The following is a 22,361-nucleotide window of genomic DNA, read 5'->3' as shown; positions in this document are numbered from 1 at the left end:
TTACCCTTCAAGTTAAACTGTCAGAAACGAATATGGCCCTCTAAAAGTTTCCAAGATGTTTGCAGTCTTACAACACACTTTGCTTTTAATTTATTTAGTGCAATGTCAAAGGCTTATGAATCCAGGCCATTATTGTAACTGCTGGTATGGAAAGGACAGGCTAACTTGCACTTGCCTCTTGTTTACCAGTTGCACATTTAGTATCGTTTTTTCCCTATACCCAACAAAACCAGGGTTGACCTGGAATTTAAGGGAAACCTGCAACTCTTTTATGTTGCTTAATGTTTGCTTTAGTGTAAATTGGATTACCTGGCATGCAACTGTTTGTTGGGTATTTACATCTCTCTGAACAGCAAAACTTTTCATTGTACTAGAAAATTAAGCAAAATTCTGTGCAAAAAGCAAGAGGAAAAAATAGCAATATCACTAACTATTCTGCTACTTGCTTTCAAGCACCTAACGCTTATAAACCCAAAATGTAACAATTACAGACATAATCACAGCTTCATAAATCCATTTGACAATTGGTTTAATAATATTAAACATCTGTGCTGATTGAAGTTGTATTTCACGTTGTAGGTCATCACTTTTTTCTTATATGTGTGTTTTAAAGCAATTTTATTTGCAACATAGCTCTATTTAGTATAACCTCAGTTTGTGTAAGAGTTTCTCTATATCCAAAGGGACAAGTGAAAGAGAGATTTCTATATTCAGGAAAGAAAAAAGCTGTAGTGGCTACAGTAGAAATCAGGAAAAATGTCTCTGGATTCATTATGGAACAATTTACTTATGCAAAAAATGTTTTGTTACATAGGATCTATGCAAGAATAATTATTTTATCCAGACTTCGCTAATCAATATGCCCAAAGCTATCTATAAAAGCTTTTAGTTGTTCATTTGGGAGGTTATAAAGAGAATCATAACATGATTTTAATGATTTTTAAATATGTGACACAGGCAACTGCAACTGTGTACGTGATGCATCAGGGCTACATTTCAAATTTTGAGACATCCATGGTTGATTAAGAGAGGTGATTTTTAGGAGTTGAATTTCCAGTTGCTCTGGAGGACAGATTGGTAAAGACTGATTGAAAATAATGCAGCAAATGATTTCACAAACTTTATAATATTATACTACACACCTAAAATTGCCTAGTTTTTTTTATTAACATTAATACTGCATTTGGCTTTCCATACCATTGACAATACTGCATTTTTTCTGATGTATACTGATAAATTAGCAAGAAAGTACTTTATATATTAAAGTGTGTGTGTCTGTAATGAAACAGCATAATGCATTACTGTTAAATTTTGTACTGCAATTACAGTGAGTTGTAAAATATCAAAGCTTTACAACATGCGGTTTTGTAAGTGCTATTTGGCTCTTCCATTAAAATATATAAATGAAAAGTATTTAAGTTCTGCTTAAATATTGATTTTTCAAACTGGCATGATAAGGTAGCACCTACAAGTTTTGTAATAAATGTTAAACTCTGGTAATTGTTTTTTTTTTTTAGATCATTGTCAAAATCTCACTTTTTAGCTGGAGGCATATGTAGCTGTGAAATCGAATGACTTTTCTTTAAAAGTTGTTCTTTTAGAAGTCTGAGTAAAACGAACTAAAAAAAAAAAACCACAGGGTAATAATTAGGTGACAATAGCAAATGAATGCCCCACAAAAACAAAAGGAATGAAACAGTAAATCTGCATTAAATTTCTGCTATGGAAATGCTCTCTATTAATAACTACAAATGAGCAAAACCCAAAACAACTGTGAAATTGATCATCCCTTTGACAAATGCTTAAAAATGAGAAAAAATGCTATATAAAAACTTCATTATCAATACAGTTGTACGATGCTTTTGAATTTAAGATGGTGTTCAGAGTGTGTAGGTAAGCTCAAAGCAGTTTGTCTTCAGTTCTTTCAAATCCTTCCCCAGGATTATGCTGCAGCTGTCTGACTGAAGCTGCAGTGGTAGGAGGTAGCCTCAAAATCCTGGGGGGAAACATACTGATTTTTCTGTGGAGTTCTGTATAAGAATTCCTGCACACTGTGAAACTTTTTTCTGTCTTAGAACATGAAATGTTGCATAGCCATATTCACTTAATGAAGAAATTTGCAACATGAATACAAAGTTTTAGCATCCTTCTCTTTGAAAACTTGAGCGGGGAAATGGCCCTGAGAAAAGAACTGCAAAGGATTGCTTATGAAAAGTGCTCAGCTACTGGCAGGGATGTCCACAAGGGTCAACATGGCAGCCATTACCAAATAATCCAAGCTCGCGCCCCCTTCTTTACATGGATCCGGTGAATACATAAAAAAGGGGAAGATTCAGTTGTTGAGTCCATATTGCCACCATTTTGATGCTCTTTACTTTCCCTCCTGATTTCTTGGAAATTGTCATAAAATCTTATTATGAGCTTCATGACCTTCATTTTTATGAAAATGCATCATGTGGACTCAACTTTTTGCAGAAAACAGGGCTGTTTTAATGTTACTCATTTTGCAGCCATCAAATTCTTTGTAGGCCACTAGCAATTTTTATACAGCTTAGAGGTTTGTACAAAGAATGACATTGTTTATCTTCAAGTAGAAGCATTTCACTAGTAAAGAGACTGTCCAGAAAGTATAGCAAAATAATTTGTGGCTTCAATTACAGTGCTAGCCATGAAGGGTAACTTTACTTGCTTTTTTCATATGCCACGGATATATAGAGAACTTACCATTTACATAGACAATAATAACAGTTTATTCAGAATAAAAGAGATGCTTTTGCTTGTAAACTTTTGAATTTTACCATCTGGATAACTAGGAAGGAAACTTGATATTATCCCAATGCATCAGGAAAAGAATTAACATTTAGTTAATGTACATTATTGGTTATATATGCTTTGATATTGTTGAAATAGAAGATTGTAGTTTAAGTTCTTTCTTTGCAATTACCTTTTCTTAATTCATAGGCTAAAATTTTGCAGTTTTTGTTAAAGTTTATTGTAGTGTAGCCTAAAAGCAAATAAATTGGAATGTAATAGTAATTATTTATTTATTTACTTATTTATTTTGGAGACAGATCTGGCAGGAGCAAAATTATTAAGCTGCTGGAAATTGTATGTTATTCTTGAATTGCATCTAGTATGGAATAAATGTGATGCTTACAAGGGTGTGATCCATTCTTTTAACTATTTTGAAGAATAAAATAGTATTCTTTAGGGAATCAAAATACATACACGGTCACACATGGTCCTACCTGTCTGTGGTAATCATTGGCAGCAAGTACATTTTAATGTTTTTCAAATTATACTTTATATTTTATGTTTCATTTTCTTCCTCTATAATCCCAAATAGCCTGCCAAGTAATTTTGTTGAATGTAACCGAGGGAAAAAATGTGGATGAAATATGAGGGAAAAGTATTAATTACAATGATGCTTGATCAGTAATTATTGCTGAATTTGGAAGTGAAATATGGTTCACTCATGCTAACTTGTAAGAATATCAGTAGAGTTAATGCTCTTTGTGCTGCCACTAACAGTATCTTTGGAAGATCCCTTAAATAACTTTCCCAAAATTTCTTCCCAGACTTTTGATTTGCTTTCTCTAAAAAGCTATGGAACATCACAAGCTACAGTTGTATAAACAAGGGAATTAATATAGGCTAACACAGGGTCTCTAACCACCGGTCCGGGACCGCACCGGTCTGCGGAACAAGTCCCTACCTGGTCGCTGGTTGCTGGGCGCCACCATTATCTTGATGAAAAAGTGCTTCCGTGAGTTTCTTTTCCGGGTAGAGCTCACCGGAAGCACTTTTCATCAAAAAAGATGGCGCTAGCTGCTTCGGTGAGCTTTTCCGGTAGAAAGCCATTTCTACCTCGGAAAGCTCGATCAGCGCGTCATCTTTTTTGATGAAAAGTGCTTCCCGTGAGGTCACCGGAAGCACTTTCTTTTTCATCAAAAAGATGGCGGCGCCCAGCTGATGCCGGTGGCCGGGCCGTGGCGCCCAGCTGATGCCGGTACCTGGCCGCGGCATAAAAAAGGTTGGGGATCACTGGGCTAACAGGTGGATTGTGAAGTAGCAAGTTTGGATAACACTAGATGACACTAATGAGTTTTCCCTCTTTGCTGCCATCTAGGAATTGTATAGCTGTTTGCAGTCCAGATTTGATAGTCCCAGTAACCTCACTATTACCTTTAAATTGATATGGATAGGATTTCAATATAAATAAACCTATTGACCTACTATCATATATTATTGTTATATCAGATTGAATATAACCATTAAACATAGTTTCCCAAAAATGTTGGGCCTGAGGAGTGGTGAGGTTTTTGGGGATGGGTGTTGGATTGTCACTGCTAATCATGAGTGCTGATAAAATGATATTTCCTGTAGAATGACCTTCCCCAGGTCAATAGCCTTCTAGCTCTATTGCACTACAATTCTTATTCTCTCCAACCAACACCGATCATATGCTGCCTATCAGGTTAGATCCATGTAATTTGAACTCATCTTTTGCATGAAATTCCTATGGGAATATTTATTTTTATGACATACTGAAGTGCAGGCAGGAAAAAAAAAACATCTTAAGACTCCTGTGACTGCATTAAGTAAGAATTATTCAGAAAATTAATTAAGAGAGAGATCATGTGGTCTGATCAATTTTGGAAGTATAACAATAAACCACAATAAAAACTTATTTTAAAGAGTAATGTTATTCTATTTCACAGATCTTTTATGATTTATAGAGAAAATCCTTTTATGTATTCCTATGAAATCCTAGAACCAAATGATCTACCACATCATGATGAAACTTGCCTATGCAAAAATCTTTAAACCACTAAGTAATATGATTTAATTTGGTTTCTATTGACTTTATGCATAAGGTGTTTCCAGAGCTACTAGCACTGTCAATCAAAAGCTACCATGTAACTTTTTTTTTAAAGCTAAATACAGTACTGTACTTTGGAAAGAAAAAACAATGGAGAAGTTGATGGGAAAAGACAGATTAAGTGAAGTGTGCCTTGGGATCCTTTTAACAAGTTAGTGAATAAGGCTGAATGATTATGTAAAAGCTCCATCTAGAACGAGCCTTATTGAATCTCATAAAAATAATGTTCACATTTACTAATATTGTGTAAAAATAATCACATTTTGTTTACTTAGGATTGTCTTAACAATAATTGTGGAAATAGATCTGAATGTACCATTGAGTAGTTTTCACTTCTGGTGACTTACAGGTGCCCGCTACATTTTTGGAAGTGGTACCATTGCCTTTTTCCATGGTCTGAGACAGAGTGACCCAGCTGGCTTCATGTCTAATGCAGGACTGGAAGTCACGACTTTGTGGTTTCTAGCCTAGTACTTTAACCACTAACCTTCTTAATATAGCTCTCTGTTTACAACCTAGTCATCCCTTAATTTGGGGTAGTCAGGGCAACTGGATGGAGCTAAGCATTTACTGGCCCAAATGGCATCAGGCCAGTAAATGCTCTTATATATAAAATTTAAAGATTATTAGCAAGAAGTGCTTTGGATCTCAGGCAAATGCTACATATTGCCTCTCTTGCTATTCATTTAAAGTATTGCAGGTTTTTTTCTAGCTTTGAGACAAACCTGAAAAAGGACCACAGTTTTAAGGATATTAGTTTTAATGAATGGATTGCTTTAATCAGTAACCCCCTTTGTAAGGCTCCTATGGAAATCTGAAAAAAGTCAGACTGCTGTCATAGAAAGGAGCTGCTATGTTGCACAACTGCAAATCTGAAGCACTTCTCAGGTATTTTCATATGTACTTAATATGGATGTATGTTTACTTATTTATTTCAGGAATAAAAATTATGTTGCTTTATAATGATTCTTGTTGAAACAATATAAGATGAATAGTTTTCTTGCTAAGGATAAAACTGAACATAGAATACTCTGTTTATTTTGTATCTGCAAAATACTTTCTGTATTCAATTATAAAGTATTACAAATTGCTCAATTCAGCTTTTCATTCTGACCAGTTTGTACATCGTCTTTTCCCAACTTTTTACATTTCTCCGTGTTTCAATTAAAATTCAGTTTGCCTAGCAGTTTATTTCAATTAAAATTCAGTTTCTCTATACAAGGAGATACATTTTTGGTAGATTCTATTTTTTTCTTAGTATAAAGTATGATTTATTAGTAAATTGAAGAATATTCATATATTGTTTTTAAAAACAGAAACTATGCCTACTGTTTTTCCTGAAAACTTTGCTGCTATTTTGTTAGGTTTATAATTATACTAATCACATCACAGGACCTGTTCGCTCCAGAACATTACTCAAGGATTTTTTATTTTTTTGAGAAAAGGGAATATTTTAGACATAGTTCATTCCATAGGATATGTCTCATAGGACTCTAAACAGAAATAATTACCGTATTTTTGCTGCCTGTAACCATAATACAGATTTGATTTGAAGTTATTTCACATCAAAACTCTTATCCAATATGTACTTTTAATTACATTTTAATGGAATTTAAACCTCAAGCAAACATGTTTTCAGTTGCAGATTTACTTTAATTTCTAAAAGATGATTTGATTATAAATTGTATTTTAAAGTTCATTGAAATAAGAGATAAAACAAAACGCACGTAGAATAGATTGTTTAATTGATGGATTTATTATGGCTATTGTAGTAATTAAAATGCAGTTTCGTGGTACCTTTGTCACTTGACTTAAACTGCGCCAATGGAGCAACACATCGGTATCAGTGGAACTTCTTTCCGAGTACTTTATGCAAATAACGGCTTAACAAATCCCAAAACTGATTATTTAGAGGGGAAGGCGCAAGACAAGCTGTCCATTAATCCTGGAAATTTGTTTATTATTAGACCAACCTTCATGGCCGCTATTTTCTGTAAACAAGGAAGGGATTTTCTCATCTTACCTCCGTGTCCGTAAACATACCGAGGGGAGAGCTGTTTAAGCTTTCTTCGGTCCGGGCAACATGCGTAACGTGGAAAAAATGAAGCTTCCCATAATGCAAACGTGCACACGCGCCGGACTTGCGGGGAGAGGAAGCCGAGAACTACATTTCCCAAATGGCATTGGGGCTGAAAGTCTCATGTGCGTCCCCTCCCCCTCCATGATTTCTAAGCGGAGGTAAACAAACTGTGAAAGAGGCAGGGACGTACAGTATCTGCTGCAGAAGGCGGAGAAAGCGATAGATCTTTGGGGGAGAGAGGGCTTGCACGATGGATGCAGGGGCAGCATCGAGATAGAGGAGGCGAAAAGTGTGGGGCCACGAAGGAAGAGGGCAATAGGGGGCAGAATGCAGGAGTAGATTAAGAAGAGGTTAGAGGACAGATTAAATGTTTGGGGCACTGAGAAAAGGGTATGAAGCTGGGTCGGGCGCAGTGTTAGAGATTTGAAGGAGAAGACGACGAATAGCCAAGACCAAAGGGGGAGGCAGTCGGGATTAGGAGTTGTGGGAAGGGTCTCTGTTATTGCCTAGAGGTAAAGGAAAAATCTGAAGTAGGATGTGGCCATGAGTCAGGGTAACTGCTGCAGTAGTTGTTCAGTTCTTTTTTACGCCTCACTGATTAACTTCGTAGAAGCAGGACAAGAGGCATCCTTTCTCCAAGTTACTCGTTTCCTACCTTATTCTTTTTCTCCCTTGGGAAAATCAGAGAACTAAGGTCTATTTCACCCATAGTGCTAGGGGCAAGGCAGCAAAGTCCTCCTTCACAGTTGTTCGGGGAAAGATCTCATCCATCCCAAGGGCTATGGAGCGGGTAGAGATGATCAACATCCAGCGCCTTTTGGAGGCAGCCGAATTCCTGGATCGCAGAGACCGAGGTAACACCTTTTGAGGAAGGGGCAGGAATTGAGGTGACCCATCCTCCTGGAAATAGATCCAACTTAACTTGTTTTGAAAGAAGCAGTTGCTTGGGGAGAAGGGTAAAAGTGGGGGTAAAGAGATTCACATGTAATAGATGGAGAATTGTGAGCAGAGTGGCAGAATGTTTTTCTTTTTAATATGCTTTGGATATGATCAAGAAGTTTTGATACAGACTTTAAAGTTGTCTTGAAACATACAACTGGATAGCCAGTTTGGGGTAGTGATTAATGTCACTAGTATACAAACTGGGAGACTGTAATTTCTAGTGCTGCTTTAGACATGAAATCAGTTTGCTGACTTTGGGCCATTCACTCTTTCACAGCCTTAAGAAGAAGGCAATGGGAAACCACTTCTGAAAAAGAGAGAAAACTGCATGCAGTCACCAGGACTGACTCAAAGGGATTTGGACTCTAAGCTAATCAGCCTTATCTGAACAGGTGCATTGCCTGTGGTTTTTATGTCTGAGTGTTCTCACATTTGTTTAAAGCTGAGAGTGCTGCCTGAGAAGTCATTCAGGGCTCTGTTGGTGTTGTCTTTGGAAAATACTGTTTCTTACTCACTGTTCCTTCTGTTTCCATTTGATCATAATTTATGCAGAGTGTGAACATGGGTATGCCTCAGCCTTCCCTTCCATGACAAGTCTTGGGCTGCAGGACCCAAAGCCACTGCAGAGACTGAGCCGGTCAAGAAAGCATAGCAGCGGAGGCAACAGTACAGGCACCACAAACAGGTAACAGTCTGAAGAGGACTTGAAAAGGGGAGATTGTTGCAATATGTAGGCACAAATGTTTCATGTATGCATCAGGGAGAATAGGTTGTATTTTATTTGGCACTTTTGCTGGAGTTCCCCTTTCCTCATAATCTTGTTTCCCCAGCCCTTGATGATCTGCAAGTTTGTGGCTTTTAATAGAAGAATTGACCAATGTGGTATTGTGTTAGCTGCCTCTTTAAATCTTGCAGAACCAGCTTGTTAGCTGAGTACGTAATGCCTTGTTCCTGCAGGTTCCCCACGCTCATTTTATGTAACTTGCATCATCATTGAAAGCTTTCCCAAGTAGCTGATTTTACTCTAGAGAGACTAATATTAATCTAGGGGGAAATCCTTTGCATTTTTATTCTGGAAATGTATCCCACTGTATTCAGTGGAGGTATGGGGATTCCACACCCCTCTGCCCAGGTATGTATGTTAAGTCTGTAGTTTAAATATTTTCAATTAAAGAGCAAAAACAGACTTGGAGTTTTAGATCAGGTCATATTTGCTTGAACACCATTTGAAGATGATATTTTATAGTGTATTATTTTTGTGCAGACTTTTTCATTTTTGGTAAAATGTAATTTATAATCTGATGAATTATGAAACCTCACATTGAATAGTGTATTATTTTAATAATAGAACTTGCTTTTTTGTCCCTCATGTGGCGTGTTCTATGTGTGTAACAATATCGGGCTAACAAACCAATTGATGGAAAGTGTGAGCAAAACAATTACCATATAATAGAGTTGTGTTCCAGGGGATAAATATATTTTCTAGATTTGCAGACTGCTTTATGCCAAAGGCTCACTTACTTGATTACAATATTTTCCAAAGATATAATCTTTCTAGTGCTCTCTGTTGGTGATATATGAGCCATTTTAATCAAATATGACTCCACTTTCTGAACAAAAGGCACTTGTTTACTTATTTAACTGTGATTTGGAGAATTTACTAAAAATCATTGTTGCAGAAACACAATAACATTAAAACTAAATGATGCCTTCAAAATTAGTCATTTTCTAATACTGCAGTGCCATACTTGTAATATCTGTAGTGATGACATTTCAGATGCATCCCATGTCAAATGTAACAAAACAAAAAGTCACACGGCTTCATGTACAGATAGTCCTCAACTTACAACAGTTCATTTAGTGACCATTCAAAGTTACAACAGCCCTGAAAAAAGCGATGTATGATTGTGTTTCATACTTATGATGTTTGTAGCACCCTCATGGTCACGTGATCAAAATTCAGACACTTAGCAACTGCTTCATACTTATGACCTTTGCTGTGTCCCAAGGTCATGTGATCCCCTTTTGCGACTTTCTGACAAGCAAAATCAAAGGGAAGCCAGGTTCACTTAACCATTTTCTGTGCAGGAATTTATCTAACAACTGTGACAAGAAAAGTCAAGGCAAAATGGTGCAAGGCTCACTTAACAAATGTCTTGCTTACAACAGAAATTTTGGGCTCCTTCGTGGTTTTAAGTCAAGAACTACTGTTCTTTCTCAGATAGGAGTTTTGCCTTAGGTGTTGCTAATCAAGGAAAAAGGACCTCAGGGAATTTCCCCCCTTAATAATATGGATAGGGAAAATGTAAGAATGCACAAAGATTTCCCCTGTTTTTACTCTTTTCCTTTTCTGTGTGCATATCTTGCAAGTATTGTAAATAAACAAATATGGATAGAAGAAGCAAACTTTGAAGTGCCATCCATGAAACCATCAATGGAATTAATTTTATTTATTTATTAAAACATTTTTATATTGGCTAAATCACCAGGCTCAGAATAGTGTGCAAAAGCAAAATATCATTAAAACATATATCAAAGAGCCTGACACAATATAATGTGACCCCAAAGAACATATAGTAAAGGTATATAACAATAATAATGGCAGCCAACTCACCACTCATCAAACTTTTTCTTGCCTTGTGAGTTGTAATGAGGGGAGGACCAAGCATAGCCCTGGAGCTACACTGTTTAAAAATCATTAGGGCTACTATAGAGAAAGTCATATTTCTGGTTCACAATCTTTGCACCTCCTTTCCAGGAGTTTAAGGGGTCCCTGACGTGACAGGCTGAATCATTTGGGAAAAGATGGAGCCTGACATAATTCAGAGCCATTCTGTAAAAGGTTTTATAGGTAAAAAGTAGCATTTGGAAGTCTATTGGTAACCAGTGTGGTCATCAAAAGTTGGTGTTAATTTCTGAGTTGTCTTCAAAAGCCACCCCATCTAGAGTACACTGCATAGTAATTCCATGTGGTCATACTATCATGGGTTTCTTCCATCAGAGCTTCCTGATCTCTTTTATAACCAGAGTTAAGACTAGTGCATGAGCCTAGACTGAGTGAAGATTTAAATATATTTTATCACTCCTATTAATAGGGTAATATAACTGCTACATTATATATTTTGTATACATTTATATGTATATAAATAGTATTCATTCTTTAGCCAAAAAGTCTCACATGGGAGTTTATGAAGATCAGTATTACATACGTAACAGTTCTGATACTTAAGTGTTTTAAAAGCAAGGCACAAGGAAGCATATATAGGGCAAACAAAAGAAAAACTGGAACTCTGTTCTCAAACATTACCATTCTTATAACAATCACCCAGAAGAAATATTTCAGGTAACTGAGTAGAATTGCTATCTTTGGCACATCTTTGGTTGGTATCTTAGCAGGAAATAAACTTTTACAGAGCTCATTTATAATAGGATGTGTATACCTGCCATTCATGATGACACATGGAAGTCAATATATTTTTCCATTCTCTGGTCTGCTGCTGCTAAGTTTATTGGTGTGACGAATATGTGGTCCGTACGATTTGGTTTGCAAAATATATGCTTCAAAGAATTTGATACACAATTGCATTAATATTTGACTAAATTTAGAATAAAACTAACGGATCCCAGCAGGACAGCTGAATTCTGGGACTCGTGGTACTGACCCATATTTATTTTTGTAACTTTTTGTTTTGTTTCATTTGACATGGAATGCAGCTGAAAATGTAATCACTAGAGATATTACAAGTATGGCACTGCAGTATTTATCCCTTAATACCAGCAGCTTTTAGTTACATGTAATAATGCACTATTATAGTAAATAGAAGCAAATAATAAAACAATCAATTAAAAGCATCAACAAATAAAACAGTGGTGATAAACTTGTTAAAGTACTCCAAACAGAACCAAGGCAAATTCAGAACTTCATTTAGATAAGACAAGAATACATTTTATCATTGCTGTTGAATCTTGCTTTTTTGACAGGGAAGACAAGAACCAATGGTGAAACAAACTATTTGTGGTTTTGGAATTAACAGCTACAGTTGTCTTATTTGCTCTTTTCCTGTTTGGCTTACTATGACTACATGAGTTGAGAAGGGAGAATTTTTCCCCCCAGAAATTCTTTTTTTTTTTTCTCTATCATAATTTGCACATTGCTGAGGGCACTTAAAATTTTCTTACTATTCTTATTTTAATTTTTTATCTTAAATCACTTCCAAGTAGTAGTCTCTGATACTAAAACTGAACACAGTATATATAGGAACTAGTTTTTGAAGTGATATAAAATAGGCAGGGGGCATACAAGATCATTTTAGCCTTGTAGTGTAAAGCACCGTAATCTTCTTTTCTTGGTCAATTTTAATTGCTTCAATTGGATTTATATGGAAGCAAAGGCTGGTAAATTGCAGTCTCAATAGCTTTTCCATAGCCAAAAAATTGTTGCATCGCAGGAAATTAAAAACAACAACTCTACATGTATGCAAACTGATGCTTTTTCGAATATCAGGGTTAATGAAATTTAAATGGGCTGTTGTATAATCCAACAATCTAACTGGGTTCAGAAAAGGACACAACAAATTGAGGATAAGAACACTGACAGCTATTAGTAGAAACAGGAGATACAACCTCATGCCCAGTTTATATACAAAAAAATGGAAGCATGCAACTCAGAGTGAATTGCTTTCTGCAAATCTGGAATGGTTGTAAAATTCCATCCAAACATCTCAATAGTGAAGTGCTAAATCAGTGTAGTGTTACAATATTTGAGATAATAATTTTGACCAATAATTTCTAGTGGTTTAGTCCATAGATGTTTTTCAAGAATGGCAAAAAAAGCCTGGGAAAGAATAGAAGGGGGGGGGGGGGTGTTGTATGTGTGTGGGTATGTGCATGTGTCTTAATTCTTACTGTGACTATTTCTAATATTCAAAGCAGCTTAAAGTTTGTGTTTAAAAATTTTTAAACAAAAAAGTTTTTAATAGTTTTTTATTTATGCATTTCTTATTTGCCTTTCAAAATCATTATCTTAAAGCAAACTACAATATAAAATTGTAACATTCAGAAATTATAATTGTATCAGAGGTGGTATTCAACCAGTTCGCACCTTTTTGGGCGAATCGGTAGCGGTTATTTGGCGTGGGTTCCTGAACCGGTGGCGACCCCTGGCTGGCCACACCCCCAACTCAGTCGCCCGGTCGCTCACTTACGATCGCTCTCCTAGCATTCCGTTCCCCACATCCTCTTTCTCCCCGGGGGAAAGGAAGAAAGGCATGAATACTGCAAGTATCGCTTTCCCTGTGTGAGTAAAGTGCCTAGAGTGAGAAAGAGTGCGGTCTGACAGAGGGGGTGGGGGAATCCACTCCAGCCTTGGAGAAATTTAAAGGAGCTGCTTCCAAAATGCTTGTCTGTTAAGTGCTGTCTGTGTGTGTGTGTGTGTGTGTGTGTATGAGAGAGAGAGAGAGAGAGGAAGGAGAGAGAGAGAGAGAGAGAGAGAGAGAGAAAGAAAGAAAGAAAGAAAGAAAGAAAGAAAGAAAGAAAGAAAGAAAGAAAGAAAGAAAGAAAGAAAGAAAGAAGAGGAAGGGAGAGAACGAAAGAAAAAAATAGGAAGAGAGAGATAAAACTCTGTGCTATTATTTTAAATTGTTCCATTATTTATCATGTGTTAATATTTTACACTGTCCCTACACCTAAAGTGATTTTTCTGCCTTTCTTTTGCCCAGGGCTACCACATATTTTTCAGGGTTTACATGCATTCAATGTCAATAGTCCAGAGCATAAAATACACATGTGTTTAACAAGAGTTGAAAGGGACCTTGGAGGTCTTCTAGCCAACCCCCAGCTCAGGCAAGAAAACTGAGGATGCCAAACTCTGAGTAGAAATCCTGGGGAAGGTTGTCAGAATAATACTTAGAAGGGACCTTGGGGTGAACCCCATACCATTTCAGAGAAATGGCTGTCCAGTCTTTTCTTAAAAACTTCCAGTGATTGAGCACCCAGAACTTCTGGAGACAGGCAGTTCCACTGGTTAATTGTTCTCACTGTCAGGAAGTTTCTCCTTAGTTTTAGGTTGCTTCTCTCTGTTCAGTTTCCATCCATTGCTTCTTGTTTGCATTCTGCTTCTTTGGAAAATGCATTCTCCCCCTTTTTTTGTGTCAGCCCCTTGAAAGCCTGTTGCCTATCACACTCTTGAGTAAAGCATGTGAGCCATTTCTTCCTTTCAGTGGTCCATGAAAGTACATCTATAGTACGTAGATAATAAAGTCAAAAAAGGTGAACAACATTTTTACAGAACTATAGATAAGTTGAGGCTGGGTGACAAGGAATGGCTGGGAGGGGAGGGGCCAGGTGAGGCACCCCTTGATGTGAGTGACATTGAGTTGGCCATGCCCACCAAGCTATGCCCACCCAGTCACATGACCAAGCACATGACCACTAAGCCACACCCAGTCACATGACCACCAAGCCACGTCCACCAAATAAGCCACGCCCACAGAACCGGTAATAAAAAAAATTGAATTCCACCACTGAACTATATCTTAAGATGTATAATATTTAAAAACAAACAAATAAAAAAATGAGACTATAGAATCTATTCAACTAAAATCCAAAGAGAATAAATAAGCATATATTAAAATAAGCCCAGTTTTAACGAATCACATTTCTCTTGGAAGAGAATTTCTTAGATTAGTGATAATATTGAACACAGCTTCCTCTTTGATGTCTCTCTAAATCAGTGGTTGTCAACTGGTGGGCCGCAGAGAAATCTCACCCCCAGAGCACCCCCCCAAAGCAATTAATCCAGGCTGCACAGAAAGACAAGGCTGCTCAGCCCACATGGCTGAGGGGAACCCTCCCCGCCCACTCACTCCTTACCTGGCAAACTTGTCTACTAAGTTGCTATTTTTCCTTTTTCCGACCATCATCTGTTCTGCTGTGCCGGGACATTTTGATTAGCTAGGAAGCAGGAAATGGTTGCTTTCTAGCTAAGCGCAGCCAAACCTCCCTTAGGACTGAAGGTTTGCTTGCAAGCAAATTCAGTGCAGACTCACAGCAAGCAAATTTGAGAGACTGAGCTAGCCGATGGCAGATAGATAGATCACTGAATGATTCTGTGAGCAACTGAATCTGCCTGCTTTGCCTGATTTTGGGTAAAAGTTGCTCTTTTTTTAAATAAAAAATTCAATATTTACATGCATGGTGTGTTGTGAGTTAATTTTATGAGTTTGCTTGCAAGCAAATTTTATGTGACAGACTGAATTAGCCAATGGCAGATAGATAGATTTCTGAATGAATCTGTGATTCTGTGAACAACTCAAACTGCCTGCCTGCTTTGCCTGATTTTGGGTAAAAGTTGCTCTCTTTTTATAAAATATTCAATATTTATATAAAACAAGCCATGCCCAGCCAATCACATGACCACCAAGCAACACCCACAAATTAGGCCATGCCCACAGAACCAGTTAATGGTCCTTGGGATCTAAAATAATGAGTTTGGTGATCCCTGAGGTCCAAAAGGTTGGCGACCCCTGCTCTAAATGGTAGGCCAATAAGTAGATCCTTTAGTTGGTGCGGGAGAAGTAGAGGTAGTTGGTCTGTGGAAGAGGAATTACCGTAGAAACAGAAAAGGAAGAGCTGCTGGTGATATAGGAGAAGTTAGAAACAAAGAAGGCCATTAATAACAAAAAAAGGTTTCCTACCTCTTAGCAGGGGGAGAGAAAGGCAAGTTCTTTCGTTATTCCTTTCCTCCCAGCAAAAGGGGTCAAAATTACTCTTTTTTTGCTGCTAATGGCACAAAAAATTGCAGTGATTTTCTCTTCTTTGTGGTGGTGGGGATGCATGCTTATGCTCTCACTTCTGCCTGAAAAAAGGTCAAAACTGCTGTGTTTGGTTGCCATTAGTGAAAATAGAGCAATTTTGAGTATGATGGAGGTATTTGTCCATGGGCTGTCATGAGGTAGGGATATATATGTATGTGTATATGTATATGTGGATATACCATATGTGTGCGTGTGTGTATGTGTATATGTATATGTATATACTGTATATAAAATCTCCCTACTTCATGACATGCTAGATAGATAGGTAGGTAGGTAGGTAGATAGATAGATAGATAGATAGATAGATAGATAGATAGATAGATAGATAGATAGATAGATAGATAGATAGATAGATAGATAGATAGATAGATAGATAGATAGATAGATAGGCAGCCATTTTGTGTTCACATTTCATCAAAATACAGATATGCCCAGAAATCTAAGAACATTAAATGCCCTGGATTTCAATGTAAACATCAGCTTTTAATTCCAGATTTCTTTGGGGGTTAAAGATAATTTGGGGACAACTTCTCCTTTATTATCCAGCAAAGCTGTGGCATCTTTTGCCAGCCCAGGACTGGCAAATATTTTTAAAGGGACAGAAGTGGAAATGATACTTACCTGTTAAATATACTTATGAGATGTAACATTTTAAAGTATAACATCTAAGTCCTGTTGACTGATTTTATTCCTTACCTGGACACAAGATCTATTGAAATAATAATAAAAAAATATAAGTAGGCTTATATAAAACTGAAATGTTAGAAACATATGTCCTTTGCAAAAATAGATACAATATTTTACATGTAGATCCAACAGACAACATATTGAGGGAGGCATTAAGACATTAAATGGCTTTACTATAGAAGGCAGACTCAGAATATGACTTTACCCAAGATTATACCAGATATGTATATTTGCATCTGAGTATGGAAAGACTAGTGTGAATATACATGACAAAGCTTGCTGAGGAATAAGTGTGGCTGCATAATTTCAAAGTCAAGTTCTATCAACAGGGAGGAAGAACATTATTATACTGACAAATATAATCTGCCACTGAGACGATTCTATTTTCCTTATTCTACTTTTCCAAATAATATCCAGAAGTTGGTGAATTATATATTTTGTTGGTGTTGCTCATAGTGAAGATTTTTATGTCTGGTATTTGTAAATTCCATTTATAAAATGGGTACTTGACAGACTGTTATCAAGCTTAATAAGTAGCACTAGGCCAAAATGTCAAGTAAAGTCATTATTTCATGAAATGTACTTTCCTCTGGATAACTTCTTGATGTTTCTTATGAGCAATGTATGGAATTTTTCATTAAACAATATTGATGTTAAGGAAGATATTTATCTTTATTGTAAAAAAAACCCAAAACTTCTTGCTTCAGTTCATCTGCCTTAAGAGTAATCAACCTGAATCTTTTCAGATGTTTTGAACAACAAATTTCATAAGGGCCTGCCAGAATAAGCCAAGGGAAGATCAAAACAAAATATTACTTAAATTTCTTTTTATTTTCTCCCCAGAAGTGTGTTTGGCCTCTGCCTACATTTCGTTCAGGTTTGTTTCAGCAGGCAATAGTATGCATAATACTACTAGTATACATAATACAATCAAGATCAAGTGAGGTAGTAATACCACTCTATAAAGCCTTAGTAAGACCATACTTAGAGTACTGCATCCAATTTTGGTCACCACACTATAAAAAAGATGTGGAGACTCTAGAAAAAGTACAGAGAAGAGCAACCAGGATGATTAGGGGACTGGAGACTAAAACATATGAAGAAGTGGGCATGGCTAGTCTAGTGAAGAGAAGTGAAGAGACATGATAGCAGTCTTCCAATATTTGAGGGGCTACCACAGAGAGGAAGGAGGAACCACAGAGAGGAACCTATTTTCTAAAGCACCTGTAGGCCATGCAAGAAATAATGGATGGAAACTGAACAAGGAGAGATTTAACCTGGAAATAAGAAGAAACTTTCTGACAGTGAAAACTGTTCCAATGGAACAGCTTGCCCTTGGAAGTTGTGGGACCGTCATCACTTTAGACTTTCAAAAATAAATTGGACTGCCATTGTCAGAAATGTATAGGGTCTCCCGCTTAGAAGGGGGAGTTGGACTAGATGACCTACAAGGTCCTTTCCAACTCTGTTTATCTGTTAAAGAAAACAGGCCATGCGCAGCCTCCGTGAGGCCACTTTGGGCCAGCAGAGGCACCACGGGCTGGTCCTTTGATATTTCCAGTCTGGCCCCGCAAGCCAGATTTAAGCATCTGTGGGCTGGATCTGGCTCACGGGCCTTGAGTTTGACACTCCTGGTCTAAGAGAAGTTTTGTTCTAGGACTTAGATCCATTTAGTAGGCCAAGAACTATCCTATCTATGAAAGAAAAGGAAGTGTTGCTTTCATTCACTATATCTTAGCTTTGGATATTTATTGCATTTTATTATTTTCTTTAATAAATCTTATTCTGGATATTGATGAAATATGCCATTGAATTCAAATTCATACATCTAAGTGGTATAATCAGTGTCTTGTATCTAAGAGAAAACAAAGACCATTATTGATATATATGTTTCAATAATTACTTTTTTTTCATAAAAGAAAAGCATAGCTGTTTCTGTAAACATCTTTAAAGATTTTAAAGATGTTTAAAGTTTTAGCACTTGATTTTTGGTAACACTTTGATTTCATCAAGTTTTTGAAACATGACTCTTTACTTAGCCTGGTGTTGTTTTAAAAAAAACCTCCAGAATTTAAATAAATAGCTGTGACTGAATTTCCCTGCAATAAACAGACATGTCCTTTCTACTTACCACTTCTAGGTATAAATCAGAGAAATCTTTTTAGCAATTGATAACACTACAAATATATTTTGCATTTTTTTGAATTTAGGTAATTTATTCGTGTATCTAAAAAACAAAATATGGATGACTACCTGGAGATACTTGTGGACATCTTTGCAGCTATGCTCAACATTTGATGCAATGCTTTCCTGCTCATTTGTTCATTACAAATATATTATTCTATATCAGACCACAAAGATAGTTATTGGTTTTAAGTTATAAACAACCCTCTGATGTCAGGTGTAATGTAAGCTACAGATAATTCTTTTCAGGATTGTCCCTGAATATAAAAATGTACACCGACCCATGTACTGTTTCTGCTGGTTTAGATCTATACTAAATTAAGGAAGTTATCAACTTCTTAAATCTGGATTTACACTTACACAGTTTGCAACCCACAAACCAAACAGATAATATCTGGTGTGTACAAATATTTGGGGAATTCAGTTCTGAATTCCAAATGTGCCAATTCAAACTACCTTTTTCTATTTCAGTTTTATTCCAAGTACCTATGGCAAAGAGAAGCATGTAATAGGCAATATTTTTCATAGAAGTAGGCTGCTTGAAGTACCAACTTCTGTATGTATACTTCTCTTTCTGTTGGCCAAAAAAATAGGAGTGGTATATATTTTATAGATATATTTTGACTCCTTTTGCTTGTTTTCTAATCCAAGTGAAAACCAGCTTTAAGTGCTCAATTTCTGGTTGTTGTCTAACCAAACAGAATGAATATTTTGTTTGGGCAGCAAAAATTACTTGTCCTTCCTGTTATTCCAATGCTGAGAGTTTAGTGCTGCTTTTAATCCAGGGAGCTTTGGAAAATAGTTCAGTGCTGCTAACTTGCAAAAGATAATTTGATGTATAATCCATCCTTGGGGGTGGGTAGAACAGATGCAGTCACATCATGGTATAGAAAACAAGAAGCCCATCTAACATCATGTTGCTGTTTATCAAAAAAAAAATAGGTAACCAGTTTTCAGTCTCAACAATCTCACAGCTCTTTTGGGAAGGTAGAAAATTGAAGAAGGAATACCTTGTTTAAATAAGACCTAGGTATAAGCAAGAATGACAGGTTGATGCAGTCTGTTGTAATGATCTCCATTGGAGGCTGGATACTTGCAGATAGCATAGCTTTTTTGAACATCTGTAGGTAACCTGATAATTCCTATCACGGTACTCATATGAGACCAACTGCAGTATCCACCCTTTGTTATCACAAATAGACTGCTTCTGGCTCTTAGAATGTGAATGTTGGCTATTGCTAGGTTTCAAGGACAGAAGTAGTAACATGGCTTGGTTGACATTTTCTGTCTACTTTTTCCATGGGAATTATCTATAATTGCTAAAATATTGATGGGTCTTCTTATCTAGTGCTGATATAGCCAAGTACTAAATCCTTTCCTATATAGAAAGTATACTATACAAGATTGTATATAGAAGGTATACTGTAACAGATCATTAAAGCTGAGAAAACTAATTTGTAATGAAATAGGGAACCTTGTCATGCTGAAGGAAAATCCAGAAATAAGGCATGACATGCAGAGCTCTCTTGAACCCACAAGGCTTATATATAAGCCTCAACTGGTGATGTATAAAGCCATGTATAGTTGCTGCCATCCCTCATCTTCAAACCTTTCCATTTCATACATATAGCTCACATAGAACAAGTCAAGGCCTAAGTATGTTTACATGTCTTAGACCTGTGATGGTGAACCTATGGCACGCATGCCAGAAGTGGCATGGAGGGGATAGCATGCATTGCCTTCTGGGTGCTGGCACGTGCCCGTGCCTGCACAATTTTCAGCACGGGAGCCGAAAAGTTAGTCACCTTCAATCCCTCTTTCTCATGCAGTGTATTTTGCTCAAAGCTTTAAAAATGTCATCATAGGCAAAGTGTATCTATTAACAATATTTTAATATCCTCATATTCAGAACTGTGACTGTCTGTATCAGTAATGAAAATGAGATACAATACACAAGCTCAAAGTTTGCTTTCAAGCAGTAGATCAGATGTGTTACATATCTGCTATTTGATTCTTTGTTTAACATTGAGATACTTGAAGGCATTCTTTGTCTTTTTTTTAGGAGTGTCTTATAAATAATATCATAGCTTGGGTTTGCCTTCCATTTCCTGACAAGAAGGTTTCAGAAAGAGTAGTTTCGAAATCGAAGTCCTACGCTTTTGTGCTATAGAGATAAACTAGAAATTATTGGAAGTGCATTTGAATACAAATATGTTCCTGACATATCAGTAAAAGGATTTTTAACCAGGAAATTTATAGAATTCTTATTCTACCCAAAGCTTTCTCTTGTAGGTTCTTTTTTCTTATTTGAAGAGGTTCTATAGAGAAGCTGCTGGGAAGTAAATGGCTGAAACAGTAACCCACTTGCACATTTTAAACAATAAAGAAAGGTATTCAAATCTCCCCAACTACTTTCTTTGCCACTCTTAATTTTTAGCTTAATATCAGTTTTACCAGGTCACCTGGGGCAGTTAAGTGAATTTCAGGATAATTAAGAAGATCCCTATGACTTACAACCACTTGCCAAAATTGTTTGCATTACTTTCCAAGCTTCTGTAGGGCTTTACTTTGATATTCATGAACCTGTGTTTCTAAAGGTCGTTTTTTCCATTCCTAGAAACAACATATTTTATTTAAATAAGAAAACTGGATTAAATATATGTATTATTTACACTGACTTGCTTGTGCTGAGAAACACAATGTTGTTTAATATTTCAATAATTTGTGTTAAGAGATATATAAGCTGGCACAACTGTTCAAGAAATCATAATAACACTATGACCAACTGAGTGATGTACTGCAGTCAGTCTATAGGGAACTATTATACATATTATTTTGCATTTTATTTGTGCCTCTTATTACATCTGCATAATGCTTCAGGATTTAGAATTCCAAACTTTCTGTTTCTCTTTAAATGTCATTACTTCATTGAATCTAGTATGGTAGCATTAATTACTCCACATGTGCCAAGAATAAAACTTTATTCACAATTCTGAGTGCTGAATATGGGAAGAGAGGAAAAGTTGAATTAATTTTAATTTCTTTGACAAATATTTTTCTGTTAACTATCTGATATGCAAAAATATTAAGCTGCTTGCCACTTTTAAAAGAGAAACCTTTAAGCAAAATTCCCTGTATTTTCAAAACATATTTTCCTCCATTGAAGGATAGTTTTTAATGCCTAGTTGAATGATTGTAACAGTATCACTACTTTGAATGTCATTATTCACAAAAATGACAGTGTTAGTATGCTTGTGGGAACTCTGATGTTTCTAGAATTGTTAAAAATATATATATTTAGTTTTAGTTTACTTTATTGTCATTGCACCTCATACAACGAAATCAAACACCATCTTCAGTGCACATCATGACCGTGACCATGAAAATACAAACACACATCCTTCACCCTTCACACATTGAACCGGAAACCCTTGACACCACACCAACACTGCACTATACAGCAGAATTCAAAAGAGCTACTGCCCTGGGATAGAAGCTGTTTTTCAGCCTATTTGTCCTTGTTTTTATTATTTTGTACCATCTGCCAGATGGTAATAGTTCAAAAAAAGGGTTCCCAGGATGAGATGGATCTTTGAGAATGTTTTGAACTTTCTTAAGGCAGCGGGAGCTATAAAGCTCTTCCAAAGAGGGGAGAGGGCACCCAATGATCCTCTAGGCAATGATGTTAACCCTCTGGAGCGCTTTCCTATCTGCCACTGTGCAATTGGCAAACCATACAGAGGTGCAGTATGTTAAAATGCTCTCTATGGTG

At 36.5% G+C, this 22,361-nt stretch overlaps 1 protein-coding gene across 4 annotated transcripts in view; it reads left to right on the top strand.

Moving 5' to 3' along the window:
• Positions 1 to 22,361, top strand: part of MXI1 (MAX interactor 1, dimerization protein) — a 63,382-nt gene that overhangs the window by 3,648 nt on the left and 37,373 nt on the right. For 2 of the 4 annotated variants that reach the window (XM_026679315.2, XM_026680108.2), the window contains exon 2: positions 8,457 to 8,589. In XM_026679315.2, coding sequence (XP_026535100.1) covers positions 8,457 to 8,589 — 133 coding nt within the window. Of the gene's footprint in view, positions 1 to 7,117; positions 7,817 to 8,456; positions 8,590 to 22,361 lie in introns of those variants that run through there. The other 2 variants (XM_026680896.2, XM_087964568.1) reach the window with 2 other exon arrangements.

The sequence above is a fragment of the Notechis scutatus genome, chromosome 4 (genome assembly GCF_049901735.1).
Source record: "Notechis scutatus isolate UNSWTSFEM ecotype Mainland chromosome 4, rNotScu1.2, whole genome shotgun sequence".
NCBI classification, from domain to species: domain Eukaryota; kingdom Metazoa; phylum Chordata; class Lepidosauria; order Squamata; family Elapidae; genus Notechis; species Notechis scutatus.
This window is presented reverse-complemented; position numbering and strand designations above follow the sequence as displayed.